The sequence below is a fragment of the Spermophilus citellus genome (assembly GCF_964194105.1).
Source record: "Spermophilus citellus genome assembly, chromosome: 9".
Classification (NCBI taxonomy): Eukaryota; Metazoa; Chordata; class Mammalia; order Rodentia; family Sciuridae; genus Spermophilus; species Spermophilus citellus.
The window spans coordinates 138,260,763-138,284,118 of NC_138191.1; the positions used below are offsets into that span (position 1 = coordinate 138,260,763).

General features: G+C 59.8%; 1 protein-coding gene and 1 long non-coding RNA gene across 2 annotated transcripts; both read left to right on the forward strand.

Moving 5' to 3' along the window:
* Window positions 1-6,756: 6,756 nt before the first annotated feature.
* Window positions 6,757-14,263, forward strand: LOC308657269. The gene is made up of 4 exons (XR_014023888.1): window positions 6,757-6,845; window positions 9,958-10,054; window positions 11,048-11,485; window positions 13,445-14,263. It is a non-coding gene; the product is annotated as an uncharacterized lncRNA (long non-coding RNA).
* Window positions 14,264-20,349: 6,086 nt separating this feature from the next.
* Window positions 20,350-21,994, forward strand: HES5 (hes family bHLH transcription factor 5). The gene is made up of 3 exons (XM_081305516.1): window positions 20,350-20,706; window positions 20,790-20,955; window positions 21,047-21,994. The coding sequence occupies exons 1-3, from the start codon at window positions 20,455-20,457 to the stop codon at window positions 21,328-21,330; spliced, it is 702 nt and encodes a 233-aa protein (XP_081161642.1). The 5' UTR covers window positions 20,350-20,454; the 3' UTR covers window positions 21,331-21,994.
* Window positions 21,995-23,356: the final 1,362 nt, after the last annotated feature.

The window sequence follows — 23,356 nt, forward strand, 5'->3', positions numbered from 1 at the left end:
AGCACGGACCCCGGAGACAGCCCAAGTTGTTCTCAGAAGAGGAAGTGGTTCCTTTCGCTGTGCTGGGGTTACAGCCCGGGTCTACCCTCCTGCCTCAGAAGCTAGAAACAGAAAATGTCTGAATCAACTGTTTTCAGAAATTGAGCAACGTGGGCACGTGGCCTTGGGAGGAGCGTCCAGAGTCGAGGGAGCTCTGGACAGCACCACCTTGGCCCAGAGCAGCCAGGGGGAGTCGTGCGGGGTCCGGTGCTCGGGACTGCTTAAGCAGCATTCCAGAAAGGAGAGGACCCCAGAGACCAGAGCTCTCTAGTCCCAGAGTCTCCGTTTGTAGGCCCCACGGGTGGAGGAAGCAGCTCAGCTCGGCAGGATGAGCCACGGAGCTGCCCATCCCCAGGAACTCAGGGCAGCTCCAGCCCCCAGCAGCCACTGTGGGAGGCCGTGGGGACCACTCAGGTGGTCAGTAGAGACCCCACAGTGGCCAGTCCTTGGAGGGCAGCCAAACTGTCCCTAGAGCAAAAGTCACTGGAGATCTGCTCGAACAAACTTATTTTTTAAAAAAAAAATCCACGAAAGATCAAGGTGAGCCGCTAACTGATGTCATCTTTTAAATGGAGCTCCACCCTGGGCCCAGGTTAACAGAACAAGAAAACAGCGTTCACCACAGAAGCCACCCACAGACTAAAACCCAGGGAAATGTAACCAAATGTCAGCAGAAATAGGCCTGAAATGAGAGCGATGATGGAACTGTCAGACAAGGACCCTGAAATAACAATTAAAACAGACTTTGAAGAAAAAGGTCAACAGGATGAGAGAAATGGGAGGTATTAAAAAAGAACTCAGTGATACTTCCTAAAACCTGAAATGAAAGTTATGCTGAGCTGGGTGGTCACACCTGCCATCCCAGTAACTCAGGAGGCCGAGGCAGGAGTATGGCAAGTTCCGGGCCAGCCTGGGCAACTTAGCAACACCCTGTCTCAAAATGCAGAATGAAAGGGGCTGGGAGTGTGGCTCTGTGGTGGAGCACCCTGGATTCGATTCTCAGTAACCAAAAAAAAAAAAAAAAAAGACAGGTAAACATGCATAATTTAGTGTCTTAGTGCCGAGTGTGCACACGTGTTGTTGATGGCTGCTATAACAAAAGCCCCCAGGCTTGGAGAGCGCTGTTTATCATCTTGTGGTTCCGGAGGCAGGAGGTCCAGGATGAGGCTCCTGAAGCAGGGCTGAGCATCCTGCTGTTACTGCCTGCTGTCTGCACCCTCCCCACCCCGCCCCCCAGCTTTGTCTGACCTTCCTCTTCTCCAGGACCAGTCCTCATGGCCCCAGGGAGCATGTGACCTTTGACTTTCATCACCTCTCCCAAGCCCCCCGCCTCTTAGGACAGCCTTCCCTCTCCCCTGTTCAGGCCTCCACCTGCCAACAGCAGGTGGATATCCAGGAGGACGTGGGCCAGTGTGGAGGAATAGGAACCGTCCAAAATGAACTTCAAATAGAAGGAAGAAGAAGCGGCACATCCTCGAGGAGCCCCTGGACAAGGTGGGGCGTGGAACACCAGTGGGCCTGGAGTCCTCCGCCGTCCCCCCAGGAAGGGAGGGAGACCACCTGAAACAACAGTAGCAGTGATTTTTCTAAGACCAAAGAAACCCACCACCACCAGCCAAGGACAAATACAGGAAGGCACAGCCAGACAGGAGACAGGCAAGCGCTGAGCACAGCACTCAGGCCACTGGCACACCCAGAGCCGAGATGAGACGAGGCTGCAGGGACTTCCCCAGAGGCCACACACGGCCTGGGAATTCTGCACACGGTGCTCCCGCTGGTCCAGGATGGAGCTAGAGGAAGACACGTGACTTGGACTTCATGACTTAAGCAGAAGCTGCTGCGTCACCTGCAGACTTTCATTGCAAGTAAATAGACTTTCTTCAAACCCAAGTGAGTCGCAACAAAAACACTACTGAGCTGGGCTTCTGGGCTTCAAAGTATGACGTTAAAGAAATGAAAGGCAGACCACACACTGTGGGGGAGTGCAGTCCATAAATCTTGTATCCAAAAACATAGATATTTAACAAACTCTTACAGCTCAATGGGAAGAGATGTTAGTCGACTTTCATTACTCTAATACAATACCTGAGATAATCACCTTAAAAAGAGGAAAGTTCTCTTCTGGCTGGAAGCTTCAGTTCATGGTCGATTGACCCCGTTGCTCTGGGTCTGTGGTGAGAGTCCATCATGGGATGACCACGTGGCAGGGGAAGCTTCTCAGCTCATGGCAGCTGGGAAGCAAAGAGAGAGTGGAAAGGCTGGGGTCTCCATACCCTTCTACAGCACATGTCCACGACCCAACCCTCTCCTAGAGGGTCCCAGCTCCTAAAGGTCCACCACCTCCCTTTGGCACCACCCTGAGGACCAAGCCTTGAGCATGTGGCCTTTGGGGGCCTTCCCAGATCCAAACAGACCATTTTTTTAAATAGGCAAAAGGTTGAAGAAGACACAGAGAGAGCTCAGGACACTGGCCCCACATCGTTGGCGAGGAGAGAAAGCCACCGCGACACACCCCTGTACGTGTCAGAATCGGAGTGTCACAAGGGTGTGGCGCAGGGGAGCCTTCAGGTGCTGCTGGTGGAATGTAAAGAGGTGCAGTGGCTTTTAGCCATGTTCTGGCAAATTCTCACGGACCGCCTTTGTCTGAGCCAGCAATTCCACTCCTCGTATGCAAACAAGCAGGCGAATGACTTGTGGGAGGAGTTTGCAGTGATTCCTAACTACCGAGAACTGGAAACCTCCCCAGAGCCAGCCCAGAGACGGGTTAACCACTGACCCTCAGCAGTAAGGGAAGAGCGAGCTGTGGGCATGCTCAGTACCCCGCAAGAATCTGGATGCGGAGCCGAGTGAGGACACGCCACGCCAGGCAGCCGGGCTGTGCTTATGTGAGACCAGAGAGTACAGGCAACAGAGCACGGTCCATGCCCGGGCTGGGCCCTGGCTGGGAGGGCTGAGCGGACAGCACAGACAGACGGGACAGCTGGACCAGACCTTATGCCCACAGCCCTGGCAGCTGCAGGTGTGCAGGGCCGGTTCTCCTGAGGCCCCTCCTTGCCCGCCCAGGACACATTTCACAGAACCCTGGTGCTCCCGTGGGTCCTCGCTTCCTTTGAGGGTGCCCACAGCCCCAACAGCCTCTCTCCACCTCAGCCCTCCTCACAGGCCCCACCTCCAGGCACCTGGGGTGAAGGTGGAAACTGGGGGAGGACACTTCAGTCCATACTGTCTCTGGTCAGACGTAAGTTCCCTGAGGACAGGGCTTGGACACGGGGGTCCCTCCAGCAGAGTGCCTCCAGACACCCAAGCGCTCCCTCTCCTGCTGACATGTGTGCAGCTTTGGTGAGGTGGTTGGCTAAGGGGCTCGCACACTCGTGCACATCCACTGTCAAACACACATGCAACACACGCAGGAGATGGCAGTTTCCGTTTGATGTCTGTGAAAAGCAGCCTGTGCATGAACATGTGCCTCTGAGTCCTCAGAGTGCTGGCTGAGCTGCCCAGGCAGGTTGAGGGAAGTCCACCGGCTGTCTACTTTCAATTCCACATCTTTTGAATATGGTGCCTTCTCAAGAAATAGGCAAGCAAGCATGGCCCTGAAGGCCTGGCCACCAGGCAGCCCCAGGGGACACACAACTTCCCCGTCAGGGGCTCAGGTTGGCTGCACAGCCCATTCCCACCCCTCAGCCACAGACTTGGTGTTCAGTCCAGCCCTGTGCCCAGCGGCCACCTCCCGAGCTTGTGCCCACCGATTCAGCAACGCAGTATCTGCCCGCATGTGGCACATGTGGCACGTCCCCACAGGAGTCACACACTGACACCCACCACATGTAACTGTGAGGAGCACAAACGCTGTACAACCCCACTCCCAGGGGACCCTGGACAGGAGGCCCACAGACACACAGGGCAGACAGAGGTCAGGGAGGCTGGTGGGGCTGCAGCAGGGCTGATGAGGAAGTTCTGGAGATGGACGGTGCGGTGGCCACACTCTCCAGGGGGCTTCAGAATGTCCAGATAGGAGGTGCCAGACAGCTGGTCAGCTCCTCTGTGGGCTGAGTGGACGGAGTCTGGCAGGGGGTGCCTTGGGGATACTCTGGCCCTTCCCTTCTTGTTCCAGTGAGTCGACCTGCTGGCCACTCACCTGAGCCTGCCAACTCTGCCCAGCCTACCCCATGAGCATGTCCAGTGCTTCCAGAACAAGGACCAGACCCCACACTGGGTGTGTCTGAGACTTCAGAAGAGCCGCCTGAGTCCTGGGCCATGGGGACATCCTGCAGCGAGCCTGTTCCGCTCATCCCCAGGCCTGGATCCTGGGTTCCCAGCAAGGTCCTCAAGCACCAGTGCTCAGAATGTCCCTGAACAAGATATGTTGTCAAACTGGGCCTGGTGACCACACCAATGACCCCAGTGACTCAGGAGGCTCGAAAGTTTGAGGCCAGCCTCAGCAACTTAGCAAGGCTATGTCTCAAAATTAAAAGGGCTGAGGCTGTAGGTTGCATAAGCAAGGCTGGGTTCAATCCTCAGTACCATTAAAAAAAATCTGTCATCAGGAACCCCAGTACTGCTTGCTGGGGCAGATGAGCTTCCTGGGGCCACTGGCCTTCCATATGACCAACCACCTATTGACCAGGAAAGCAGAGAGCTCAAGAAGCCACAGCTGACCCTGGCAATCCCTCCCTGGCCCTGACCAGAGGCCCCAAGTGTCACTGGGTCCGGGAGGAGCTGCTCTGTGGAATGTCTGCCCCCACCCCCACCTCAAGGGGAAACGGGAGGCCCCCAACCAGCTGGGCCTCACCTTAAGTCCAGGGCTCCTCGGGCTCCGGGAAGCATGCTCTATCAAGCCCACATTTATGGAGCACCTCCTATATGCTGGATAAGGGACACAGGATGCCTGCCAGGCTGCCCTGCCCTCGGAGGAGACATGCTACTGGGTGAATGTGATGCACCCTTAACTAAGAAGGTACAGCTCAGACCCTGCGGGCTGGAGCCCACCTGGCATGAAGGCACAGGGACGTCAACAGACAGCCACAGACAGCTCGGGTGGTCACCCACTGCGGCCCCTGCCTAGCCTCAAGCCTCAGCCAGGGCACAACTTGCCTGGGGACCTCCATTGGACCTGGGGTTTTCCCAGACAGATGACTTCCCGTCTGGGTCTCTGCCTCCCAGACCAACTTCCCAGAATCTGCGGAAATACCCGCCCAGACCTGGGTTTCCTGCTATCCCCTCCGCCACCCTCAGCCAGGTGCCAGAGTGTGACCCCTGGTGGCTGCTGAGAACTGTGCAGCTGGATTGGACCCAGACCCCTAGGACAGTCCACCTACAGCTTCTATGTGAGACTCCAGACCTCCTGTCCTACCTGCTGTGGAGGCTGCAGGACCAGGCCAGGAGCCACCAGGGGGCAGCAAAACCCAGCCCTGGCTCCCCAGCTGTCAGTCTGGGAGTTCCTTGGGTGGGGCTTCCAGTGTTGGGGATGGGATGGGCCCCACTCTCTGGGTACCTTTAAGGACATCCGACTCCTCCCAATGCACCCAGGGGGAAGTGCAAGGGCTACCCTGGGTCCTGATAGTCAACAGTGACACTGGGCAAGGCCAGGAAGTTGAAGAAGGCAGAGCTGACACAGGTAATAAGGAAGAGACAGTGTCGGGCTTGTGTTGGGTAAAGTAAGTCTCCTCCAACACACCTGGGGAGAGAGAGAATGGTCCCCAGCTCAGAGCCTCCCTGAGGGTCTTCCTGGTCATTGGGATCCAGGGATGGTGCTGGGCCTTCACTACAGGACCAAGGAAGAGGCCAGCAGGGCAGGGGTCCAGCCCAGGAAGTCCTTGGCACAGGGCCACTAGGGTATGGACAGGGTTCCCCACCTCAGAGGTTGCAGGCAGCTTCAGTGAGGGCCAGAGATTCAGGCAGAGGCTGCAGATCAGCATCTTTATTCAGAATAAACTCCGTGGTGCTACAACTCTGAGACACACACCATACACACAGCCCTCAATACCCAGCAGACAGCCTCTGCAGGCCCCCCCGGCGTAGCATTTCCCACCCAGCCCCGCTTTAACATAAAGCACGGAACCTTTGACCAGCCCGGAAGGAGCAGGAGCCAGCCCCTGGCCTGGCTGAGAAGGCTGTGCCTGGGGCCTCCCCACACACCTGTCCCTCCTGGAGGGCCTGCCCAGCTCCCCCTGCAGGCACAAGAGACAGTATGCAGCCTTCCGAGCACACAGAACCCGGCCCCAGGACCCCTTCCTTCAGTATGAAGTCTATGGCCCTTTTGAGAACTGCTGTGCATTGTACACAGGATGCACTGCTCGACCCCTGCCCTGAAGCTGGGCACGGAACAGGTGGGGAGCAGAATCGCTGCTGTGAGAGGAGCCATGTCCCAGGCCCTCTCCTCTGGTTCCAGGACCCTGGCGCTGTGTTCACCAGCCGGCCGCTTGGTTCCCTGCGGCAGAGGCTGCTCCGCGCGCTATCAGGGCGTGCCAGGTCTCTCGGCAAGTCGCTCCTCGGTTTCCTGTGCACACTCCGTGCAAGGAGAGGGTTAGAAGGCCTCGCCGCTGGGGCGGTCAGCTACAGAGGGAAGGGGGCCGGCCGAGCAGCGGACTAGAGGAGCAGGAGGCCCGCGGGCGCGCACCCTGCCCAGTCAGGGCAAAGCCCTGACCACCGCCCTCGGCCAGTCTGGGCGCGAAGGTCACCTGGGACGCTGCTCCTCGGCCAGATCAAGCTGTGATGGTGCCCGCGGACCCCGAGCTGCCGCGGCACTGGACCACAGGGAGGTCGCCGTCGGTTCCGAGGGCTGTGCTAGGCGGCCGCGGCCCGAGGTAAGGCGCCTTTATAGACCCGGAGGCCGCGAGGAGGCTGGGGGCGTGCCTGGACGCTTTCTCACGCCCAACAGCCAATCGGTGGCCAGGGAAAGACAACGCCCCCTCCCCAGCTGAGCTGGGATAATAGTGCGCCCCGCCCCCATCAGGTGCGGGAATGGGGAGCCGGCTGGGGACACGTGGGTCACTGTCTGCGAGGCTCCCTGCCAGGAGTCCAGCCCGCCAACACCCGGCAGGGGGTCCCCGTGGCCCAGCCAGGCGCCAGAACAGGGGAAGTGGTAATCCCTGGGCCTGCTTCCCGAGCAGCTCCTTGCCCGCCCTGGGCGTCCCGCCGGCCGGCCGCTATCTGGCCGTTTGACCTATCTTCACCTCTGACTGGTCTTCCCAGCCGCCCCACAGAGGCCGTCAGGCTACAGAGTGACAGGACAGTCCCAGAAATGTCTGGGATGGGACGTTCACACCAGACCCTACAAGGAGAGGCTAGAACTGTGGCTCCCAGAGATTCCCACCCACCTCCTGCACCTCTGATAGTGCAGGCCCCAGCAGCCACCTCCTCCAGGGAGCCCCCTCTGCCTTCCTCCTCCAGGCTGGTGGTGGTGGTGGTGGTTTTGTGCTGGAGTTTGAACCCAGGACCTTGCACATGCAAAGTGCCCTACCACTGAGCTTCACCCACAGCCCTTTTTATTTCCAGACAGAATCTCACTAAATTGCTAAAATGAACCAGAATTTGTGATCCTCCTGCCTCAGCCTCCAGAGTAGCTAGGACTGCAGGTGCACAACACACCCAGCTTTGGTCCTCATATTCTAAGGTGGTCATGGTAGATGCTCCCAATTCCTGGGAGCAGGGACCCCAGAGCCCTCCACTCCAGCCCCTCCCATGACCTGGTGATTTAAATAGCTGGCCACAGAGAGCCTCCTCCACTGGCCCCCAAAGGGGCAGTGCTGTCCCACATCTCCAGTGAGGAAGCTGAGATGAGGGAGGAGGTCTTCCCCAGGTCTCAGCCTCATCATGTCCCTCTCTGTCCCTCACACTGAGGGGCAAGGTGGGGGGCTGGGTGGGTAGGAGTGAAAGTGAGTGGCAGACGTGACAGGCGAGGCTTGGGAGTGAGGAAGTGCACCAGCAGTGAGACCTGCAGGCCAGGAGGCGCCGCACTGTCCACTGAGTCTGGCTTGGGGGTGGCCAGGTAGCCTGTGGCTGCTGCTCCGCTGGCCCCGCCCACCTGGAGACCCTGAATGGCCAGGCGCCTTTTGTGGGAGAGCAGCTGGCGCCGGCCCTTTATGTGGGGCTGTGGGAAAGTCCCTGAGCCAGCCTCTCACAGCCTCTCAAAGCTGGGATTATCTCTGGGCCTGCAGGACACCCTCTCAAGGACCGCCGCCCAGCAAGGATGGGGGCAGAGGCACCCCACAGAGGCCCTGACCGCCAGGCTCTGGCCCCAGAAGTCCCTTGGCCACCCTGCTCCCTGCTCCACCACCCCACTTGCCCAGACTCAGAAAGGCCCACCAGGGCAGGCAGGACTGCCCAAAGCCCGGGCTGCCTGACTCTCCAGGCCTGGCCCTGTGGTGGGGGCATTCAGCAGAAAGGCTTCCTGGGGGCTCTCTTCCACCCACCCCCAATGCCATCTGTCCACAGCCAGGAAGACCCCACGCAGGTCCTGGGCCGTGGTCAGACACGAGGTGCTCAGGGCTGGAGGCCTGGCAGGGAACTGCAAACTTATTTAGCACCTACTGCATACAAGCTGAACAGGATGTACATCTCTCAGCTCAGAGTCTTGAGTGGGGCAGGACCACCCCGCACTGCCTGCCTGAAATCACTCTGGCCTTGCCCTGACCCCTCGGTCAGACTCCAGGCAGTCCTGAACGTGGACCTGCCAGGAAACGGAAGGCAGAGGGAGGCAGAGGCAGAGCGTTGGCAGCGCCTGGCTGGGGCTCCAGAGCCCTGGCCGCTGGGCACCCAGTCTACCCTGAATCCTTGGTATAGCCCCGTTTCACAGCTGCAGACTCTGAGCCCCAGAGAGCCACGGCCCTGTGCCCGCGGCGCTCGCCACCAGGCCCTGCTGTGGCAGGGATGCGGCGGAAGGCAGGTGTCCCTTAGCACTCCTCTCACACCTAGCCATGCCAGGGCCCGCGAGAGGGGACAGCGGGGCTGTGGGAACAGGAAGGCGCGGGAGGGCCAGATGTGCAGCCCCCAGTGCGGTTGCCCGGGAAGGTTGCCCGGGAGCTGCTTCCCGGGGCCTGAAAGGCCGCCTAGGGGAGCCCCCACCCCGCCCACTGGGACGACTGCTCCCCAGATGGCCTCTGGGGCCCCGAGCTCGGCACACAAAGCCCAGGCAGCCCCATGGCGAAGGAGTTTGTTGCCGCACACGCGCCTTTTGTGCAAGATGAATGTCCTTGGCAGGGGGCGGGGTGTGGGAACCCACCCTGAGCAGGCCTCCCGCCCAAATTCCCCTCTGGAAGGGGGGCGGGCCTGTGGCGGCTGCCTGGAAAGCTGGAGGAGCCAGCACTGGGCGCGCTGCCCTGGCAGCCTGCAGCTCTGCCCAACACTCTGGGCCCTACGTGTGGCTTCAGACTGACCGGGCTCCATGGCCATGGACAGCTCGGAGGCCCCCTCCTCTCCCTCACACAGAGAAACAGGACCCAAGGCCGGCTGAGGGCTGCCACTCTCCTCTAGGTGGGGTGGACTGCCCAGGGTGTGGGGAGTGCTGGACACTGCCCCGGGTTCCTGGGGAGCAGGACCTTCTGGATCTGCTGGGGGACCTTCAGGGCCAGAGTGTAGTCACCTGTGGGGTGCCGCGCTCTTCCCCTGCTTGAGGCCAGACCCTCCTCAATCTGGGGGATAAGGTGAAGGTGGGGCCACTGACAGACCTCAGGGGTAACCAGAGTGAGCTGGACTCAGAGCCCCTCCGCTGCCCAGTGGCTCACCCATTTCCTCCACAACGCCATGCCAGCCCCAGACCAGAGCACATGGCACTTGGCACACAGTAGCTACTTAATAACACGAGCGATTACTGCCCTGCTAGAGTGGGCGGCTTGACCGGCCTCCTCTGAAGCTCGGCCTTTGTGGTCCCAGAGCTGACTGGCCTCTAACTCCCTCCACTCTTTCCAGCTGACTCAGGTCCCAGAAGACCCCTGCCTGTGGTTGCAAGGAGCACCAGTTCTGGCGGGGTCGTGAGTGTGGGTCCTCCCTTTGGCCACCACCAAGACTCACTGGGGTGACCTTCAACATGGGTTAGAAACCCCCTTCCCCAATAGCTGGCTGTGACTGGACAGTGGTAATGGGGTTGCCAGACGTGGGAGCCTCTGCGGGTGCCATGTCCCAAGAGAGTGTTGATGAGAGGTGGCCCCTTATGCTGGAGCTGGGCAGGTCCTGGTCCTAGGGGGCATCAGGGGAGGGGCTGGGAGATCAGGGATAAGTGCTCCTTGGGGACATGAGGCCTGCAGGCGACTGATGGACCACAGGAAGGCCTTGGTTCTCTCAGGCTTGAGTTCTCTGGGCCTCTCTTTGCCTGCCTGTGCAGTGGACAAGATGATGCTGGGCTTCCAGAGGTGGCCACTCCACACGGACGGTAGATCATACCCATCTGTAATCTCCTGGGTCCCCCCAACACCTAGATGGCAGAGGCTCATAGGCAAGAGGTCCTCCCACCCATGCTGGACAGCTGGCAGAGCTCGGATTCTGGCAGATGGGGACTGGCTGGGTGGGGGCAGTCCGCCAAGCCTGTTGCACTGGGGGCTCCAACACTCTGCAGGCCAGTGGGATAAAAAAAAGGGGGACTTCCAATGCTGGAGTCCCACAGCTGGGCAGGGCCTCTCAGCCCTCCTGCAGGCAACTGGTGGGCCACAGGAGGGTCCTTGGTTCTCTTAGGCTCAACATTCAGGTGCCATTGGCTGCTGCTACCCAAAGCCCTCATTGCTGCCTCTGAGCTGCTCCTCACCCTGGATTCTGCCACCGCCCCCCCCCCCAAAAAAAAAGCATATTTGTTTAGGGATACTTCCAGTGACCCACCCAGGCTGGGAAATGCCAGGCCAGCCCACGGGTAGCTGGAGTGCTGGGGTGGAAGGTGACCCCTGCCAGTCCAGCAGGGAGGGCACTGGGCTGTCTCTCCTTAGGAATCTGCCTTCCCAGGGCCCTGTGAGAAGTGCTTGAGGCCATGTGAGGGGTGGTCAGCACACAGGAGTGAGCCCACCCTCCATCCTTTCCTCAGGGCTGACGCTGCCCACCTACCCCTACCCAGAGTCCACTCCAGCCCCCAGCTGGCAGCCTCGCCTCGAATTCTCTGGGCCTCTCTTTGCCTGCCGGTGCAGTGGACAGGATGATGCTTAGCCTCCAGAGGTGGCCACTCCACACGGACCGGCTCCCAGCGGCCGCAGAAGGGAATGTCGACTAGCCGTGGGGAACCGCCTGGCTCTGCTCCAACTCCATCTTATTTATGGATGCTGACTTTTGAGTTGCACCTCATTTCACAAGTCAGGAAACACTCTTCTGCTTTGGGTGTTTGTTATCTTAAAATGTACCAGCCATCTCGGGGGTGGGTAGGACAACCGAGGGGCCCGGTGCTCACGCCTGCCTGGAAGCTCTACCTGCACCAGCTCATTTGGTTCCCCAGACCTCCGAGGGGCCGACCCTTGTCCCCACTGGACAGGTGAGGACACTGAGGCAGAGGCCGGTGAGCCCCGCCCGCGGCCGCGGTTCCCACCGTGCGGGCGGGAAGCGTGCCTGCGCCGGGCATTAGTGCCGGGGCCTGCCTCTGAATGAGTGGGGGCGGCGGCGGGGGGCAACTCCCAAAAGACCATCTGGCTCCGCGTTATAATAGAGCAATAAAGGGCTCGTCTGCCTTTCAGGGGGTGGGAACGAGCTGCTCTCTGACACCGCGGGGTTTTTAACCAGCTTGGGACGGCGACCCGGCCCTGCCCCGGCGCGCGGGGGGGGCGGGCGGCCAGGCGTGGCCACGTGGGCCGGCGGCCCTAATCCGCGCGCCCAGAGAGCCCGCGCCTCCGGCTTTCCCACCGCCGCCTCCCGCGCGCCGCGAGCCCACCCCACGGGGCCCGCGTGTCCCCGCGGCCACTGGGGCAGCGGGCTGTGCGCAGGGAAAGCCGAGGCCCTGGAGGCCAGGCTGATGGAGGCTGGCGTCTGCATCTCTGGGGTCTGGAGCCCAGTCCCTCTGGAACTTGGGACCCGATTTGGCGGCAGAAGCTGGGAATTTACAAGTCTAGCCTGGGATTTCGGGCTGCAGTGCGTGTGGCACCCCCACAGGCCGAAGGAGACTCTCTGAGCTTCAGAATCGCGAGTCCCAGCTTCATGGCTGCCCCTGGAGCGGATGGAGCACCCTGGACAGAACCAAGGGGATGCCAACCCCAGCCCCATGAGACCTGGAGGCACCAGGCCCAAACCCCAGGCCAGTGGGCTGTGGCCGCCAACGCCAACCTGGGTGCCATCCCCGGGCTCTCGCACATGCTTAACTTTGGGGTTGAGGCTGCTGCGGGTGTCCTGCCTGGTCCCAAGTCCCAGGCCCCAGGTGGAGCCTTACCCTAGCCAGACAAGCAAAGGGGTCTTGAGGGTGGAGCAGCCTCTAGGAGGTGACTGTCCTCGCCACCCTCACCTCAGCTCTGAGAGCAGAATCACTGTCCCCCTCTGCACCCGGGGAGCAAGAGCTGACCCTGGAATTCAGAGCAGCTCCTGAGAGAAGGGTTCAGGACTCCCTGAGTCATACCCACCAGTAGCAGGCCTGTGACCTGCAGCAGCTACTACGCCAGGTGGACCTTGGAAAATGAGGCCTCCCTGCTTAGCCCTCAAAGCTGGCTCCTCACCCTCAAGGGTCAGGGTGGTGTAAGAGCAGGAGGTGGGCAGAGGACCTGTCCTTTAACTTGGTGGCTCTGGCTAGGTGCTCTGTGCAGTGCTGGGACTGTGGTACCTGTTTGGGCTACAGCAGCTGTTTGGGGTGAGGATGGCTGGCATCCTGGGCCATCAGCTCAGCTCAGCTGAACATGATCCTTCTGGGCTGAGGTCAGGTGGGTGAAACGACAGGGGGCTCTTCTCAGCCACCACTGAGGGCACCTTACTACCAGCACCTCACTACCTGGAGCCAGCTCCTTGAGACTCAGGTGAGCCTTGGCCAGAAAAAAAGCCCATCTTGCATATAAACTGAGGCTCAGGAAGCCCCCGAATGTGTTCACCAGTCTCTGCAGGAGAGAGCCAAGGTACAGCCCAGCCCTGCCTGGACCTGTCTCCTCCACAAGCCCACCCAAGGCCTGATCCTGGGGCCGCTCCAAAACTAGATTTGCTGTGGAGGAACGGCACAGAGTCAAGCTACTTTCAGGCTCTGCACCCCATCTCCGTGCCCCAGTGCACCACTGAAGTGTCACAGAGACTTGTGCAGGAAGAGCAGTCTGTGTCTTTACAGGCAGGGTCAGGGCAACCAGAGGAACTGTGGGACCAGGCTGTGCAGTTGGACCCAACCAACCCACATCTATCACATCCCCCCGCAGCCAGCCTCGTAGAGGGAGGCTGTTGCCTGGGCACTGTGTGGCTCTTAAGGGTGCCCTGGGGGCTGGAGGCAGGTCTGGAAGGGGAGGTGGAAGCTCAAGGGATGTGGTCTCAGCAGGTACCTGTTCCCAGCCTGGAAACTGGAAGCTTGGGAAGTGGCCGCCCAATGAAGCCAGCAGCTGACCGAGGTGAAGTTCTCCGGGACAGCCTGGGTTTTCTCCTCTGCACAGTGGGTCTGATGAAAGTCGTCCTTGAGAGCACCCGTGCAGGTGCGAAGCCTTCCCTGGGCTCTGCATGTGCTGGGGGTCAGGAGTTGCTGGCTTCATCTGACTTACTGTGAAAAGGGCCTGCCCAGCTTCCTCTAGGGGTGGGGTGTCTGCAGCCTGCCCTCTGACAGAGCACATCCCTCCATGTCAGGGTGCAGAGACAGGGCTCCTTCCCCAAGAGACCCCCTGTGACCTATATTTTATCCTGGGGCTCGGGCATCCTAAGGGACTAACTGGGTCACCTCCAGTCACAGCCCCCCCGCAGCCCCCCAAGCAGAGTCAAGCTACCAGCTGAGAAGCTGAAGGCCAGGAGCCAGCAGGCCGGCTGCTCCTCCCTCACAGCCTCAGCTTCCCCACCTACACAGCAGAGGCTAAGTTCCTGCCTCCGGCTGCCAGCATGATAGCCCAGTCCTGTAATCCAGCTGCTCTGGAGGCTGGGGCAGGAGGAATTCAAGCTCCAGGCCTTATAGTGAGAATTTGTCTCAAAACAAAAAAGGGGTGAGAGATGTAGTTCAGTGGTAGAGCATTTGCCTAGTGTGTGTAGGGCCTGGATCAAACCCCAGCACCACAGAAAATAAATACCTTGGGGCTGGGGATGTGGCTCAAGGGGTAGCGCGCTCGCCTGGCATGCGTGCGGCCCGGGTTCAATCCTCAGCACCACATACCAACAAAGATGTTGTGTCTGCCGATAACTTAAAAATAAATATTAAAAAAAATTCTCTCTCTCTGTCTCTCTCTCAAAAATACATAAATAAAAATAAAAATAAATAAATAAATACCTGCCTCTACGTGTTGCTAGAGGTGGTGCCAGGGGAGGAGGGCTTCCCCACTCTCATGCCGGGTCCTGGGAACTGTGGAAGTAGCGCGGTGCCCAGCCGACCTGGGCATTCCGGGAGGTGGGAGCAGGGAACAGGGGCCCAATCAAGCCCTGAGCTGAACGTGCATGTGTGTGTAGACTCACACATATGAGCACACATGTGCAGGCACCAGTGCTTGGACACACAGAGGTGAGCACACGCATGTGCACAAAGCCACACTCTCAAGCCTCTTTCTGGACAGACTTGGCGACTTGGGTCCCTGCTCTCCTGACCTGTGACCTGCCACTCTTGTTTTGGAAGGGGCTCCTGCAACTCCACCTGGAAGGCCCTGACTTCCTTTAAGGACCCCCTCAGGTGCCACCCCACCTAGGGCACCCCTGGGTTGTCCCCAGCTTCCCTTTCCCTCCCACCTCAGGGAGTCCTACCTGCCAAGGCCCACTGAGCTGAGGCCAGGAGAGCCCAGGCCCCCGGATGCCAGTGTGCTCCCTGGGGAGCTGCAGTGTGGGGTATGTTTGTCTCTGAGTGCTGTGTGCGTGTGTGTACGGGGTGTGTTTGTGTTGGGAGCTCTTTGAAAACATTGTACAAGTGGCAAATGCTCATTTAAGAAAATACCAGCAAGAGTGCCGAATTCAGGCTCCGAATGGTGCTGGCATTCAGGGCTGTCCTCTCGTCGTGGCCAGTTGCAGTCTTTGCTGTGACTCTGTGGTGGGCCCACTCTGCATCCACCGAGTTACCTCCGACTTGTTAGGGTCTCCCCAGCCCCTTCAGCACTCCCCTGCCCACCAGTGCATGGCCAGGCCTGTCCTCTGCCCAGCCCGTGGGCCCAGGCCTCTGCTATCCAAAGGAATGGGAGTTGGGGGAGACAAGAACCACCCCACTTCTGGACCCAGCTCCTGAGTCTGGTTCTCAAGAGGGGAGGGTGCAGGTACTCAGCAGGGGGCCGAGAAGACAGGGGCCTGGGTGTCTCCCCCAGGACCCCACAGAGCACCCCAAGCAGGATGGGGCCACACAGCCGACAGTTCCCACACTCCGTGCCCCGGGCAGCCTTGTCTGGTGACAAAGGGCAGCGCGTGCATCACTGGCCGCTTGTGCGCTGTGGCTACCCTTTGTCCTTCCGTCAGGCCACCCGCCATCTGGAGTGCAGGCTCCCAGCTCCGCTCAGTCCCACTCCAGGGTGTGCCTGGGGTGGGGGCTGGGACAACAGCACCCCTCATGTTAGCCCCACACCCTCCTCCTCTCCCACCACCCCCTGCCGCTCAGGAAGGACAGAGAGCAAGTGCTGTGCGTTCCAACTCAGCCCACCCTCCTGCATGGCCTCAGCCACCTCTCAGGACCGGCATGCCTGTGTAGGGGCATCGTTCCTACAGGTAGCCAGTCTGTCCTGGGAGCCACCAGGTTGGTGACCAGCAGCACACAGGGCCTTGGCAAGCCATTTGACCTCTGAGCCCTCAGCCCCATCAGGCCCGAGAAGCCACAGGTCTGTGTTCCGTGCGCGGGCCTAGCACATGTGCAATAACTGGGGACTCCTACACCCTCCCCAATGCAGCCCCTGCCCGGAGCCCGCCCTAGGCCCAGGCAGACTCAGCACACAACTACCACATGCCTCCTGCCTCCTCTGTCCTTTGTCACTGGGGATGGGTGAGTGATACTAGTCCACCTGGGGAAGGGCCCGCGCCTCCGGCCTGTCCTGCTGCAAGCAGCTGGGTGCTGACAAAGATCCCAGGCAGGGCACACAGCACAGAACAACTCTACCGTGGAGTGGCCCTATACATGGGGGACACTGTCCCCACAATCTGGAGAAGAGCCATTTCCCTGCCTCCCCTCACCCCAAGGAACTTGGCTTTCCGCCCCTTTCAGGCAGTTTCTACCTACTGTCCCCAAGCTCCGGTTTGTGGGGTCAGAGGAGAGAAGCCTGGAGCCTGGTTTCTGACCCTCCTAGGTCTGCCTGCTCCTCACATTCCCCACTGGAAACCAGGAGCAGGGATCCAGGAGCAGAGGCCAGGGAGGCCAGCACTTCCACGGGCCCAGTAGCCCCGCCTACTCCATGTACTGCCCCGAGTCCCTGAGAGCCACAGTCCAGGCTGGCTGGCGGGACACGGCCCTGTGCCTCTGAGTAGAAGGCAGGATGGGTGTGGCAGGGTCTCTCCCAGACCAGCACTGTCTGCAGGGTCCTGTGCTGCAGGAGGGACTTGGTGGCTCTTCAAATAAAAGTAAATTGATTCCTTTTTCTGGTTGTGGCAAAATACACACAACATAAAACCTATCAATCTTTTTCTTTTTCCCATCTTTTTTTGTTGCTTTCTTTTTCTTTTTCATTTTCTTTTTTAGTACTGGGAATTGAACCCAAGGCATTCAACCACTGAACCCGCCCCCTCTTTTTTTTTAAGACAGGGTCTCACTAAGCTGTTGAGGCTAGCCTTGAACTTGTGATCCTCCGATCAGCCTGCCCAGTTGCTGGGATGACAGTTGTGCACCTCCGTGCCTGGTTTAAGTGCTGCTCTGCACTGTAAAAACACTTGCAATGTATTGCAACCCTCATCAGTGTCCACTTTCATCTTTCCAAGTGGAAACTGTCCCCATTAAACACTGGCTCCCCATCTCCCCCTAGTTCTCCAGCCACCATTCTACTTTCTGTCAATTTGGTGACTCTAGGTCTTTCCCACAAATGGAATCATACAGGACACTGAGGAGAATGTCCTCAAGGTCCAACCATGTTGCAGCAGGTGTCAGAGTTTCCTTCTTTTTGATGGTTGTGTAATGTTCCACTGTATGGCTATAATACATGTTCTTTATCTGTTCACTCACCAGTGAAACTTGTATTGTTTTATCTCCTGGCTTTGGCAAATAATGCTGCTATGAACATGGGTGTAAAGATATCTTTTTGAGCTCCTGCTTTCAATTCTTTGGGATACAGAACCAGAAATACAAGTTCTGGATTACATGGTAATGTGGTGCTGGGATTGAACCCAGGGCCTTGTGCATGCAAGGCAAGCACTCTACCAACTAAGCCATATCCCCATCCTTTATTTGATAATTCTATGTGTAATTTTTTGAGGAGACTCCAAACTATCTATCACAGCATTACATGATTTCACATTCCCACCAACAAGAAGTCCTCCCCTGGTCTCCAGAGCCTCTGGGTGCCTTTCTAGGGTCTCTCCCCCCACCTCCCCAGTCACCCTGGGAAAAGGGTGGTGTTGTCTTGTGGGTTGTGCAAGGTGGCTTGGGTCCTCAATGCTGGATGCAAGCATGCCTGTGCTGGACTAGTAGGTCTTGCCAGGAGGTCCCATGTACGTCCACAGTAAAGTGCACCCTTAAGTGAGAGGGGCATCAACTCCAGACAGCCTGACCCACCCCAGCTACCGAACCCCTCAAATTTATTGAGTTTTCCAGGGTGGGGGTTCTGGGAGTTGCAGGCAGGACAAAGTCCCTCCCTCCCTCCCTCCTCAAAGTACCTCCCATCCAGAGCTGCTGGGAGCAGATGAAGCAGAGGACCCAACGCCCTCCACCCCGCCCAGTGCTCTGCAGGGCAAAGCCCGCCAGCCTGGAGCAGCCCTGGCCCTCCCCCTCCCCAGCTACTCACATAGATGGTGTGAGCCAGGAGCCCAGCCAGTTTCCCACACTTTGGCCCCATTCACAGTGTTAAACGGCCCACAAAGGCCAGGCGTGTGCCTCGGAGGCCGCCCGAGCTGCCATCTGGCCCGCACTCGGGGAGGGAACCCGCCTTTCATCCGGCTGGGACTTGACACCATTCATTTCATATTTCCCACAGCTGAAAATAGGATCAAAGCCGCTCCAGTCCAGCGGAGGGAGGAGGAGGGGAGAAGAGGCAGCCCCCACCCGGGCCCACCCACCACCCTCACCTCCGGCAGGCCGCTGTCCTGGCCCACAGCGGGTGGGCGGGCAGTTGGGGTGGGGTGGGGGCTGGACCACATCTCCTGGCACGCGTCTCATTTGGGCACAGGAGCAAGCTCAAGGAGGGAACCAGAGCCCCGGCCAACAGCCCCTCCAGCCTGGGGAGCAAGCCTGCATGCCCCCGCTCCCCCATCCCGGCCACAGCCCAGGTCCCTGCAGGCAGCAGCCAGGCGGTGGGTCCACCCCACTTCCAGCGGGTGGATGCCCAGGCCAGGGCAGGCTGGGCTCCAGGCTCACCCTGCTCCACTGTTTCTGAAGCCCTCGGCCCTTGTTTGAGCACCTCCTCGGTGCTGGGCCCTGGGCTGGCAGGACATAGGTGACAGGCGCACAGGGGACTAAGTCCTCCTGCCCTCCCTCTTCCCAGCCCACCCTAGGGAGCCCCTACCCAGGACATGCCAAATGTGGCTGCCACCTAACCTGAACTCCATTTTAGTTGCCAAAATGGCCCCACTGAGCCTCACTGGGTTCCCCTTGAAGCCTGTGGGGCCCACCTGGCCACCCCCCAATGCCAGTCGCTGACAGTGCTTGGACTGCAGAAGCCAAAGCACGGTCATGTGGCCATGATACCCCATCCTGGGCTCGCCAGGTGCCCTTTGCTTTTTCACTTCAAACAAGGGCCAGAGTGTCACGGGAGGGCCCCACCTGCTCAGGGGGAGGTGTGTAATGGGAAGTCTGGGGGAAGGTGAGTCTTGATGGGTGACTAGCTGGCCCGTGGGAAGGCCACCAGCACTGGCCGGAAGCCAACCCTTCCTCTGCTACCCTGGACTTGACCATGTGTAGCAACCACATGGTCCTCAGGCTGAGGGACTACTGGAGCCCACCGGGCAGGCCATGTAGTGCAGGTCACTGCCAAGACAGGGCAGAGGAGGGTTGTGACTAGACCCTCGTTAAGGCCTGCAGTTCCCAGCCATACTCGGATGTGGCTGCCATCCATCCAGGGAACCCAGCTCCTGGATTAAACTCTGCCGGAGTATCCTGACACAGACCCCTGGCCCCCAGGGCTGGGCTCTGCCTCCTGCTCGGACTGCTTTGGGTCCCAATCTGCCTCTAGGAGAAGGCCCAGGCTCCAACCCCTCCCTCAGTTCCTGCAGGACAATGGGACTCCTCCTGGCTACCGAGAATCAGGGGACAGTAACTGATGCAGGAAGGGGTGGTGCTCCCAGGTGTCCTTCCTCTAGCAGGGTCCAGGCTGTGATTAGTTGTCCCAAAGCTGCCACTGCAACTGGCCAGGTACCAGGGTTACCAGCGTATCCTAAGGGGATCCAGGGAGCTCGGCTGATCTTCTTGTCTGCCACCTGGCACCCCCAACCTGCCCACTGGCAAAACGCCTGAGGAAAGCCCATCCTAGTGCCCCCGCTGTGCAGAGAGCCAATGCAGACAGGACTTCCCACAAACCATGCAGAACGGCGACCTCCTGGAGATGGTGGGAGCCATGCGCCCTCCTGAGCTCCAGGGTTCTGCAACTGACTCCTACCACTCCTCCCGGGTGGGAGAGGACCCTGAGGAGCACCTGCTGGCTCCACAGCAGCCCCAAAACCACTTTCTGGGGGCCGCCTGTGCCAGGCTGTATGCACAAACCCTGGCCCACCTGAAGCTGCCCAAAGACGGCAGGGGAGATGTAACCACCAACTCCAGCTCTGGGAAAGTTCTAAGCCCCAGGTGACAGACTGGGGGCTGGCAACAGAGGCCAGAAGGATTGAGCCTAGGAGCATGGGCCTGGCTCTCACCCTAGAAGCACCTGTCTGGGAGAGTGTGGTCCCCTCTCTCTCCCTTCTGCATAGGCAGCAGGTCCCTGTCAGGGAGGGTGCCCATCCCTGAAAGCCATTGCTCTTGTTATTCTAAAGCTTTCCCCTGTCTGCGCCTGTGGCCTTTGCCAGCCAGCAGTAGAAAGTCGCCAGGGAAGGGGAGGACACGGGAGGGAGGAGGCCGCTCCTTCCTGCCCCCTCCTCCTCCCCGCGGCCTGGGAAAAGGCAGCATATTGAGGCGCGGGGCTCCCAGCATCAGGCCCCGGGATGCTAATGAGGGCGAGCGCGTTCCCACAGCCCGGACATTGTGCCGCGCGGCCCACCTGCTCCTCGGGGAGCGCCCATTGTGCCCGCGCCAATTCACAGGCAATTTAGCGTGCGCTAATGGGCCGGCGCCTTTGTGCGGCCCGCGCCGCCATTGGCCGCCGAGTGTGGGAACGGCCGCGGCGCCCGGGCCCCAGGCGCCAGGCCGCCGCCCGCGCCTATATAGGGCCGGCGCGCGGGTCCGTGTCCGCGCCAGCCCGGGACGCCTGGCTCTGCCCGCTCCGCACCGCTCGCCCGCTCGCCTGCTCCGCGCCAGGCATGGCCCCCAGCACTGTGGCCGTGGAGCTGCTCAGCCCCAAGGAGAAGAACCGAGTAAGTGCCAGCCCGCCCGGCGCGCGGTCCTGTCCCCGCGGTCCCGGCTAGCCCTGCCCGCCTGACGCCCCCTCCTTCCGCAGCTGCGGAAGCCGGTGGTGGAGAAGATGCGCCGCGACCGCATCAACAGCAGCATCGAGCAGCTGAAACTGCTGCTGGAACAGGAGTTCGCGCGGCACCAGCCCAACTCCAAGCTGGAGAAGGCAGACATCCTGGAGATGGCCGTCAGCTACCTGAAGCACAGCAAAGGTGAGCCGCGCGCCCGCGCCCTGCGCCCCGCCGCGCCCCTGTGCACCCGTGCCCGGCTCAAGCCGCCTGTCTCCCCATTGAATCCCCGCAGCCTTCGCCGCGGCCGCGGGCCCCAAGAGCCTACACCAGGACTACAGCGAGGGCTACTCGTGGTGCCTGCAGGAGGCCGTGCAGTTCCTGACGCTGCACGCCGCCAGCGACACGCAGATGAAACTGCTCTACCACTTCCAGCGGCCCTCGGCCGGGTCCACGGCGCCTGCTAAAGAGCCCCAGGCGTCCAGCGCCGTCGCCCCGCCCGTGCGCTCCTCGGTCAAGGCAGCGGCCACCGCCGCCGCCGCGCGCCAACCCGCCTGCGGCCTCTGGCGGCCCTGGTGACCGGGCGACTGCGGGGCCGCCCGGTCTAGGACCAGAGGGCGAGCCGTTCCTCTAGAGTGTAGGGAAGACCTTCCCAGCCGCAGTCCGGCCCCCGGATGGAACGCACCCTTCTCCGGAAGGCTCCCTCCCCAGGCTGGCAGGCCAGCAGGAGGGTCATTCTCAAGAGAATGTGTGTGCAATGTCCTTGTCATTTTAGGACAATCAGGGCCCATTATCTGCCAAGTGTCTGACCCCAAGGGGTTGTTCTGTGTTTGCATTTCAGCAAGTGACTTCTGGGAAGTCCCCATTTGCGGGGTTCTATGATATTTGTAGGGTCAGGGGCTGGGCCTGCCGAAGCCCCATCCTGTAGAGGACTTTCTTCAGGGCCTGTTGCTGCTGGGCAGGGCCCCTGCAGGCAGGCCGTGCCGTGGGCACGCTTGCCTTTTGTGAAGGCGGAACTCCAGGTGTATCCTCATAGGAAGTACTCAGCCTGCTTGGGTGCCTGGACCACGATGTGGTGGTTCTAAAGTCCACATGGCTTGGATGTCTGGTGGAGGCTCATAGTGGGCTGTTTGGGGAGAGGGGTCTCCACTATGATCCTTAAAGGATTCCTTTGTGTGGGTGGGTGCACCGCGGGATGATTTTGTACTTAGAATTTAAACTCTTCCTCATGTGAGAGCCCATGGACTGCTCTGAAAGCTTCTAATAAAATCTATCATTCTTCACTGTCTGTGCCTCGCATATGTCTTTGCCATCCACGGGGGCAGGTCTTCAGCGGTGAATGGGAGTGGGCACTACTGTCATATGCAACCACAGCGGGGAGGAGCACTTGTCAGTGGGCTTCTGAACACAGGAAAAAGGGCTGGGTCCGGGCTGAGGGAAGGAGGGAGAGAGGGAGGAGGGGTGCAGGGAAGGAAGGGAGGAGAGGTAGAGAGGCAGGGGAGGGGCAGGCCAGAGAGACTGGGACCTGCAGAACTGCTGACTCAATGTTTCTGCCCCAGTCTTTCGCTGGCTCCCTGCAGGGTGGGGTTTCGGGGCAAAGAGGGCTCTGTCCACAGACAGAAAACTAGGACCACAGTAGACCTCTTGCTGCAGCAAAAGGGACTTGGCTAGTCCACAGGTGATTCCCTGTGAACCAGCTGACTGCAGAACCATGCAGTGCTAGCCAGGAACCTACCAGGGGCAATCCTCTGCCTCAGAAGGGCACCTATTTTTAGGCAGGCCACCACATGTTGTTGTGAGTCTGCAAGAACCTAGAACCAAAGCCACCAGTCTAGGAAGGAGCAACGTCTCCACATATTTTCTGAATGACAAGTCAGATGTGGGCCCTGCCCCTGCCCTTCCCACTGACCACTTTTACCCCTCTCCACCTTCCACTCCTACCCACTCTGGAGGGAATATCTAATGGGGCACCTCCCAGGCTAGTTCAGTGCTTCTCGGGGTCCCTGCCCAATCTGTGGCTGTGGTGAGCAGAGGATGGGAGGTCCCTATTCCTTCTGCGTGTTTAATGAATGTGCAGCTGTACATGAAGGTAGGAGAAAAGGCCACCACCCCGTGGAGTCCTCCAGAATGCATGCCTGGGTCCCACCGTGACCAGAGGCAAGTGAAGCCACCTTAGGCCTGCTCTGTCTGCCTCCAAACACTAGGTTCTTTCCCAACACACCAGGGCCTCTGAGTAACACCCTTCTCTGAGGTGCCCCCAGTGACTCACCCTGAAACCCTGCCTCCACAGGTACCCCTGTTCCATTTGGGCTGTTTCCTCAGCTTGTTCCTTCCAGAACCCACCTTGCCAGAAGGTGCCCTCCTCTGGGTAGCCTCCCTGTTCTCTGAAGATTGCCATTCAAGAGTATGCCACCCCCAGGTGGGAATGCATGAGCCACTCTGGCAGGGGGCTCCTTGATGTCAGGGTCAACTCTTCCAGTTCATGTGGGACTTTAGCACTTAAGATCCCACATTCTGGGGAACTGGATGCAGGGGTGGGGCACCCTAGCAAAGAGACGTTCACGGACCCGTGGACCCGTTCACCGTGAACACCTGCAGGGCCAAG